Source organism: Eubalaena glacialis, chromosome 1, assembly GCF_028564815.1.
Source record: "Eubalaena glacialis isolate mEubGla1 chromosome 1, mEubGla1.1.hap2.+ XY, whole genome shotgun sequence".
Classification (NCBI taxonomy): domain Eukaryota; kingdom Metazoa; phylum Chordata; class Mammalia; order Artiodactyla; family Balaenidae; genus Eubalaena; species Eubalaena glacialis.
The window spans coordinates 90,240,502-90,250,323 of NC_083716.1; the positions used below are offsets into that span (position 1 = coordinate 90,240,502).

General features: G+C 44.1%; 1 protein-coding gene across 3 annotated transcripts in view; it reads right to left on the reverse strand.

Annotated features, from left to right (window-relative positions):
- COG2 (component of oligomeric golgi complex 2) overlaps nt 1-8,874 on the reverse strand; it is a 40,702-nt gene extending 31,828 nt beyond the window's left edge. For all 3 annotated transcript variants that reach the window (XM_061182740.1, XM_061182731.1, XM_061182724.1), the window contains exons 1-2: nt 8,687-8,874; nt 133-294 (exon numbers count right to left, since the gene is read on the reverse strand). In XM_061182740.1, the coding sequence (XP_061038723.1) occupies nt 133-294; nt 8,687-8,758 (234 nt within the window). In that variant the 5' untranslated portion in view covers nt 8,759-8,874. The remainder of the gene's footprint in view (nt 1-132; nt 295-8,686) is intronic.
- Between the last annotated feature and the right edge of the window lie 948 nt (nt 8,875-9,822).

Genomic DNA, 9,822 nt, shown 5'->3' on the forward strand with positions numbered 1-9,822 from the left:
TCTGGGGGAAAAATCAACTAAAAGGTTTCTAAAAACATTCAGCACTTGTAAGAATAAACATGAGTGAGAAAGAAAGTGTGTAGTACATGTGTAAATACACTGACTGGTAGGAACTCTGGATTTAAAGTTTACCAGGTTCGTTGACAGGTTGACGAAGTCTGCGTAGTCCTTGTTGATGAGCTCGACCATGGCCGTTTTAAGCAGCTTATAGTAGAGCTCCAGGTCATCTCTCAGTGCTTCCAGCTGGACCCGCTTCCGACAGTCGGACACAAAGTGATCGACATCGAAGTCTTCCTGAAAATAAAACCAGAAAAAAGAATTACTGCAACGATATCACATTTTACACATAGAAATAAAAGGAGAGCAAGAATAAGAGAGAAACGCCATTCTACTCATTTGAAAGGCTACACGGCTATTGGGAAAAAGTCCTTTTAAGTACACATGACATAAAGCTGCTTGTGCGCTATCAAGGTGCCAAGACGGAGGCCTCTGACCAAGAGCATTCTCTCCTGTTGCTTAAATTCTACAAGGGATTTAATTTTTTTTAACTACACATGTTAAATAGGCTCCTCACAAAACAGAAACTGCTCCTTTTCCCTTAGTTTTAAAAGTTAACAGATGTTCACTGTGAAACTTTCAACCAACAAAGAAATACAGCCATCCCGCAGCATCCATTGGGGGCCTGGTTCCCGGACCCCCTAGGACACCAAAATCTGGGGATGCCCAAGTTCCTAATATAAAATGGCGTAGTATTTGCGTATACTTTAACTCATCTCTGCATTACATAATACCTAATAAAATGTAAATGTTATGTAGATAATTGTAAATACAATGTTAATACTATGTAAATAGTTGCCAATGCAGCAAATTCAAGTTTTGCGTTTTGAAACTTTCTGGAATTTTTTTTCCGAATATTTCTGATCCATGGTTGGTCAAATCCACAGATGTGGAACCTGAGGATAAGGAGGGCGGACTATAATGACACAAAAGACAGAGAGTAAAAAAAATCACTCAGTCTTGATGCTTTACAGATAGGCACTATTAACGTTTTTCTCACTATTTAACATCGTGATTCACATCCTTCCAGGATTTTTTTGACTTTCTCTTTAAAATGTAAATTATTTTTTAAATTGAGATACAATTGACATATAACATTATATGGCTTTTAGGTGCACAACATAATGATTCCACATTTGTATCTATTATAAAATGATCACCGCAGTAAGTCTAGTTAAAATCCATCACACACGGTTACACATTTCCTTTTCTTGCTATGAGAACTTTTAAGATTACAAAGTGAAAAAAGCTAATCTGGAAAGGGTATATCCTATATGATTCCAACTATATGGCATCCTGGAAAAGGCAAAGCTATGGACACAGTAAAAAGATGAGTGGTTGCCTGGGGTTAGAGGGAGAAAAGGATGGACAGTCAGAGCACAGAGGAGTTTTAGGGCTGTTATATACAATACTGTGATTGTAGATACGTGTCCTTATACATTTGTCAAAACTCATAGAATGCACAACACCAGGAATGAATCTTAATGTAAATTATGGACTTTGGGTGATAATAATTGTACCAACTCTCCACTTCCTAGGATTTGTTGTTGTTGCTGCTTATTATATTTGTTATTGTTTAATGACTTTTCTAAACAGACTGAAAAAAAAAAAAAGATTCACTCCCTTCAACTTTCAAATACACAACACGGTATTATTGACTACAGTCACCATGCTGTACACCACATGCCCAGGCTTACTTACCTAATTAACTGCAAGTTTGTACCATCTGACGCCCTTCGCCCATTTTGTCCACTCCCCACCGGCTGCCTCTGGGAACCACCCATCTGAACAGTACCTGTGGGTCCATTTTTTCTTGCTTTGCTTTTTAGATCCCACACACAAGTGAGATCATGATCACCTTTTCTCTAACTTATGTCACTGAGCACTAATGCCCTCAAGGTCCATCCATGTTGCCACCACAGATGGCAAGCTTTCTTTCTTTTTCGTGGCTGAATAACATCCCAGTGTGTGGTGTGTGTATCACAGTTCCTTTATCCATTCATCCATCCATGGACGCTTAGGCTGCTTCCACGTCTTGACTATTGCAAATAATACTGCAATGAACACTGGGGACCTACAAGCGTAAACCTCACTGGCCACCAGAGCCAGGTGACCTAGAGGTGTCCCCAGGCAGCAGCTGCAAAAATCAGGGCACCAGACCAAGTATACAAGTTCCTTTCCAGGAGATACTGTTGAGCCGGAGCAAGGCAGAGAGAGAGCAAAGATGGCCCCGCCGGCCTCCAAGCCCCCAGACGTGGGTTAAATTAGAAGCCTGCCCCTCAGGCCGATGCTTTAAGATAAACAAGCCTCTTTCACAGAAAGTCTGGGCCCTTTTCAGTTGCTGTGTCTGTGTCAGGCCCTGGGGAGGGTCAGTTCATGCTGCCCCTTCAAGAACTGTTTCTCAGGTCGCTGTAGCCTCATGGGTCTTCTAGATGCCAGCCCCATCAACTTTCAAAGCTAGATGTTTTGGGGGCTCATCTCCCAGGGGCAGGTCTTGAGAGTAGGGGTGCCGGGGTGGGGTTCACACCCTACGCTCCTCGGGGAGCAGCCTGGGATGGGAGTTCCCCCCGATTGTGGGTCACCACACTGGGGGAGGGGTGTACGGTGAGACTGTGTCTCAGCCTCTCCTACCCACTTTGATGTGGGTTTTTTCTTGTTTGCCAGATGTGCAGGAGTTGCTCAGCTAGTTTCAGGGGTTTTTCTCAGAGGAAATTGTTCCATAAGTAGCTGTCGATTTCGTGTGTCCATGTGAGGAGGTGAGTTCAGGATCCTCCTATGTCACCATCTTGAACGAAACCCCAGACCTTTTCCTGTGTTCACACACACACACACACACACACAATCTTAATAAACCTTTTCTAAGCTACTTTTCCCCATATAAAAATATAACTTCAACATCTTTTCATAATACATACAAATTTGTACTGACATTTTATATGGATGTTGAGTATTCCACTGAACAGATGTTCAGAATCTTTCAAAACCGACTTCCAAGTACTGGTCTCACAGGTTCGCTACGCCATCTCCCTTTATAACATTCTGATGCCCCTGGTAGGCAGACATGCATACAGTCTATTGCACCTATGACTCTGCTACTAGCTGAGCTGTTTAGTCATCAAGAATCAGATGTGATGATTCCCGAGCTTGTTAAGGTCACTTGTACTTATCATCAAAATTACAAAATTTTATTAAACATTATATAAACCAACAAAATGTAAGTGCAAGAAGATAACTGTTTTCATGGAAACTATGATGCTCTGCGAAGACCTGATACTGAGAAATTGATAAGACAATTTTTACTGAATTATGTATCACATGACCATGAACCAGGTAGGGCAGCGGGAAGGAGGATCATGCAAATCTTGAAGGATTCCATACCAGACTCTTTGCAGATGCCTTAGGGTTCTCGTCCACCTTAAAGGACAATCTAGAAATCGAATCAGCAGACCAATTTTCAGAGAAAAGAGCTTGGTGCCACACCAATAGAGAATCAATGTACACATGTATGATTGAAAATAAAACGTTAAGTACTCAAGCACCATCCCTTGAGTACTTTTAAAAACTGACTTCCTTAATTAATCACCCAAACACCCGCTCTGATAGTGTCAGATAAGAGGATTTCTTACCAAACTGTAATTTCACCTAGTGAAAACTAGCCACCTAGTGAAAAACCATCTGCTTCTTTACCTAGAGCCAGAGTTAGCCTAGACATTTTGCTGCTTGAGACGACCTCAGGTAACACCTTACATTCATAGTTACACAGCAATCGCAGCAAGAACGTGTGCGCAGGCCTCAGCCTGACGTCCTGGCCTTGCTATTAACCAGCTGTATGACTGGGCAGAGCACTCTGTTTGCCTCAGGTACATAATCTTTGAAGGTATGAACTTCAGATGGATGAAGTTCAGGTATGAACTTCATGGTGACATTCTAAATCATATAACTCAGCTCTCACAAACAAATGCTATCAGGTAATATTAGCGCTCAACTTGCCATTTATATATTTGTCCTTAGATAAACAAGTGTTGCTTTGCACAAGACTAAATTACTTAGAACATCTGTGAATATTGGATTAGGCAGCTTTTGCTATGACAGCAAACAACCCCAAACTCAGTGGTATGTAACAACTGCCACATTTCATTTATCAGAAATAGTTTTACTTTATACTGTAGATTTCCTAAACATTTAAAAAAGAAAGAACTTAAAACCCATACATTTACAGTCAATTGATTTTTTACAAGGGTGCCAACACCATTCAATGGGGAAAGAAGAGTCTCTTCAACAACCGATGTTAAGACAAGAGAATATCTACACGGAAGAGAATGAATTTGGACACCAACCTCACACCATAAATGAAAATTTAACTCAAGATAGATCAAAAGACTTAAATAGAAGAGCTAAGACTATAAAACTCTTAGAAGAAAACAGGTGAAAGTCTGTGTGACCTTGAATTAGGCAGTCGTTTCTTAGATATGACACAAAAAGCATCAAGATAATAGACAAACTGAACGCGATCAAAATAAAAACTTTTATGTGTCAAAAGACACTATTAAAAAAGTGAAAAGACAACCCATTGAATGGGAGAAAATATCTGCAAATCATGTATGTGACGAGGGTCTAATATCCAGAATAGACAAAAACTCTTACAACTCAACAATAAAAAGACAAACAACCCAATTAAAAAATGAGCGAAGGATCTGAACAGATGTTTCTCCAAAGAAGATACACAAATGGACAAAAAGCACGGAAGGAAGTAAAAACAACTGGAGCATTTGGTTGGGATGTGGAAGAGCGCGACAGGACAGACTAGAGGCAGGAGGGTCAAGGGGAAGAGACCAAAGCAAGAATGTGTTCGAAAGCCAGCGGGGAGAGTGCAAGCGGGCCTGGGCTCCAAGCACAGGCGAAGGAAGGAAGGAAAACCCCTCTATGTAACAGGCGAGGAGGAGAAAGAGAACGGGCACCAATACAGGAAGGAGCTGCCATGTCAGCAAGATGAAGGAGCTCCCATCCGAGGGCACTATTTTGTCTATAAAACAGGAAGCGAAGTCGTACGCTGGGCTAGAAGGGGAAAGCTACGATGCCAACGGCACCCCTAGGTAAAGGGATCTAATTTACCTTTGTCAGCAGGCCGCTTTCTCTCCCTGCTACCAAGATCTTATGTCCTATTTCAACTGTTAGCTGGCTATCAACACGCGCTAAAGATTTCTGCAAGGTGACAAAGCTAACGGTGTGATGTCACCACCACCTCCGCCCCAAGTGATTCTTCCATCTGCCACTCCTGTCTTTTGATCACCTCCATCTTCCACAAATCTGTCCCCTCCTCTCTCATTAGATCTCACAAGGACCACTGAAATAACTTTTTAGTAGCCTCTTTTTTTTTTTTTCTGTGTTCAGGAAGGTAGTTTGTTATTTATTAAGAATTTATTAAATACTTTCCTAAAGGTCTGAGATACCACTAAGACACTGAGTTAGGACTGAAACACATGTGCAAGAACGGCCCGTATCAAAATATTAGCTCATCAGTTCAAATCCAACACAATTTTCCCTTGAGCTAGAACCCGATATTAACCTGCAGTAACCAGTGGCACAGCGCCCTCTAATGCTGCTCCAATGCAAGACATGCCCATGTAATCTCCTGCTTTAAGCGTGACGGCAGCTCATCAAGCACAAGCCCCTCAGTGTAGCACACAAGGCCCAGTCCAACTTGCAACCCTCCCAGCTGCCCTCCTACCTTTCCAGTCTCACTCCTGGCCAGCCTTCCAGCTTTCCAGCCTCTTTGGACTAGGTCCAGTTTCTCAGCACACACGGTGGTCTTCCTGTGACCATACTCAACAGCCCAAACCATACCTTATGTACCCTTGTACTATCCCGTCTAGATTGCCGGGTGACACAAAGCAGGTCATCAATGAATGACTGTTTATTAAGTGAGCAACTGCTACCACTGTCCTAACAGGCCTTCGTCATGTCTGGCAGACTGATGACACAGTTTCCAATCCAATGACTGGATTTCAAGTAATCTCAACTCTCCTAATGCAAATCGGACATTCCCTAACTTTCCCACAGGAACAAATTACAAAATGTGTTGAATGAGACACAGAGGTAGAAATATAACCCCGACAGCAAGCTCTCCACCCACCATTTCTGCCATGGAACTAAAACTTATAAAATGTCTCTTTGAAGGAAACACAAATTGCAAATAACCTTTATCTCCAGGTCTCACCTAGAAAATCAACAACATTTAACACAGGATAGCTGTCCTAGGTATTTTTCTTCTACATGTGAAGTGGTCACATTTGTTAGCACTACAAATTGTAGGGCACATTCAGAGGCTTAGGAGCCATGAAAGAATATGGCCATTCCCACCACCTTCCCAGTTTGCCCTCTCCTTACTGCATGTTCTACTTTAGAACTTATATTTTGAGGTTTCTGCTTTCTGCAGCTGCTCTTGCCAAAGGCATTCTGCCATGTCAGAGCAAGAAACATGGTGGGGCTAGCAAGTCCGAAAGAATGCTGGTACTGAGCCTGAAGGAAGCCTTGATTGAAGAAGGCAAAAGTTGGACAAGTTAAGTTTTCTGTATTCTGAGACTCCTGAAATCAGAAGTCAGAACAAAGCCCCTGATCTCTGCTTGTGGCTTTTCTTCTTCCAGTGCGCCTCTCCTCATCATGCTCTTTCTTTCTACCCTCGCTCCAGGGCAGCTCTCAGCCAGGGGGTGGAACAAAGCGTTCCTGGATCAGGAAGTTCACTCCGCAGTCCCTTTCAGACAACCCTGTCAAGTTACGCTCTTCCTTACCGTGGTTTAGCAGAAACACCACTGTACAAGAACAAGAGTACATTATTCCTGGGTCTAGACAGCCCCACATACCAAAAATGATATGGCCACACTGGAGAGGATCCAGATGTAAATACTGTTTTTTACCACATTAAAAAAAAATTTTTTATTGGAGTATAGTTGACTTACCATGTTGTGTTAGTTTCAGGTGTACAGCAAAGTGAATCAGTTATACATATATCCACTCTTTTTTGGATTCTTTCCCCATATAGTTTATTACAGAATATTGAGTAGAGTTCCCTGTGCTATACAGCGGGTCCTTATTAGTTACCTATTTTATACACAGTAGTGGGTATATGTCAATCCCAATCTCCCATCTTATCACTTCCCCGCACATTTCCCCTTTGGTAACTGTAAGTATGATTCTGAGATCTGTGAGTCTGTTTCTGTTTTGTAAATAAGTTCATTTGTATCATTTTTTAAATTAGATTCCACATATAAGTGATATCATACGAATATTTGTGTTTCTCTGTTTGACTTACTTCACTTAGTATGATAATCTCTAGGTCCATCCATGTTGCTGCAAATGGCATTATTTCGTTCTTTTTTAGGAACAGTAAAGAGGTGCCTTAAAAAGCTAAATATAGAACTACTATATGATTCAGCAATTCCACTCCTGGGCATATGGCCAAAGAAAACCATAATTCGAAAAGTTATGTGCACCCCAATGTTCACTGCAGCACTATTTACAACAGCCAGGACATGGAAGCAACCTAAATGTCCATCAACACAGGAATGGATAAAGAAGGTGTGGTACATATATACAATGGAATATTACTCAGCCATAAAAAAGAACAGATATAAATACTTTTAAAAACCAGAGATGTGATCTGAATGCAAATATCAAAAAGAGAGATAGACCGATGAACCTAAAATAAGAAAAAACATAGTATGACTTAAAGTCATCAAAAAAGAACAGTAAGGGACTTACACTCACTTCCTTAAAAGTTTAGCGTCTACTGAGCCAAAACGTTTAACTTTTTAACACTGAAAACAGCCACTTAGTGGTATCAAAACCCCCAATCCTTAGATATAAAACATAAATATGTTTCTTGATAGTTTAAGTACAGACCGAGAAGGTTACACCAAATAGGTATGCAAAGTTCCCCCTAGCTCTGATTCAAATCTTGGATATTTTCAAGGCTGTGCCTGATGAACCTTTATTATCCATAAAATGTTTTCGGTTTATATTGCTATTCTGTTTATGTAAGTTTATGTCCTACAATGACCTGCAGACCAACTTCGAGTTCACCTTATAAAGAGAAGTAGGGCAACTTTAGCAAAGGAGAATGGCTTGCTTTGTTGTACCGCAACAAAATCAGAAGATTCTCATCTTTTAAATATCTCATTCAGAAGCTTTAGGTGAACGTTAAGGAAACACTTTCGATTTAGTGCCTTTTCCCCCCACCTGATCCCTGGGTATGGACGTGGGTTCAGAGATTTGGTCAATGCATTCGTACTTTTAGGTGCAAGGCGCTGGTCAACAAGCTTCTGTCTGGCCAGGGGACTGGCAATCCGACTGCACTGCATGCTAACGGGGTCGGGTAATAACAGGGGCTTTTACGCTTAGCTCAAAACCACTTGCACACAACTTCGAGGCCTTTTCGCTCACTACGCACGATTTCACAGTGGTGCTTTCTCCGGGCTGCCCCGGCCACACCTGAGGCCAACAGACTCACTGCGAAGAGCAGCGAGGTCCCGCCGGGGGCCGGTCCGGGACGGGCGCGGCCCGAGGACGCCCCGGAGCGAAAGGAGGGCAGGCCCCCCGCCGCCGGCTCGGGAAGCGGAGCCCCGGCGCGCACCTTCATGAACTCGTCCTTGTCGAAGCAGAGCGTGTCCGGCCCCTTAGGCAGGTTCATCCTACTTTTCTCCATCCCGCCGGCCGCCGCCGCCTCTCAGCGCCGAGACCCGGGCAAGGCGAGGAAGCAGGACGCTGCGCGCACGGACTCGGCGGCCGCAGCCACGGCACACAAGGCGCCGCTTCCGCCAACATGGCAGCGCCCGCGCCGCGGCCAATCAGCGTGCGCGCCGCGGGCCGGCCACCGCCCGCCGCCGCCAAGAGGGGCGCCGGGCCGGCCTCCGCCGCCGCCGCGCTGCAGGTGCTGCTGCCCCCGTTCGGCGGAGGGCGGCCCTGCAGCTCGGGCCGGCTCCGACCCGGCGGTCCAGGCGGGGCTGATCGCGAAGAGCACGGGCTGGAGGACTCCGGGGCTCCCTCCCGACCCACTGGCAAAATTCGGCCAGCAGCGCTCTTCCAGGGCGGAGGGAACAGCAGTCGGCCCTTCGGTTCTCAGATCCAGGTGGGCAGTCTGAGTGCAACTTTGGGTCTTCAAGGTTCTTAAAGGAGCGCCTCATCACCTGCCTAGTCGGGACACAGCCGACAAATACACGTGCATACATATTCATTTTTAATCTAAACCAGGAATGGGCAAATTTTTGTGTTTGTGGCCAGTATCGGTGCGATTACACACCCCCCCCCCGCGCCATTTCTCAGACTTTCTCTCTCCTCCTGCCCCCGTACATCCTAGTTTTGTTTTGACGGTTTCTTTGTGTTTCTCTTCCTTACTCTTTTTCCCATTGTCCCTCCCTCTGGCTGTGAATACCATGATCAAATGATGATGATTCATTTCTCTTTTTTTCTCCTTGAGACCCTGATCACCCTAACCACGAACCTCAGTAAACACTCTTCACCCTGCCACGTCTGTCCTTCCTGCAGCCCGTTGCCTTTGTACACCAGGGTGTAAGCTGCTCCTCCCAAGGCTATTTCCTCCTTGGAGATAACGCTAACCCCTAACAGTCCTTAAAAAGGAGATCAGCTCAGTGCCTCGTGACCACCTAGAGGGGTGGGATAGGGCGGGTGGGAGGGAGGCTCAAGAGGGAGGAGATATGGGGATATATGTGTACATATAGCTGATTCACTTTGTTATACAGCAGAAACTAA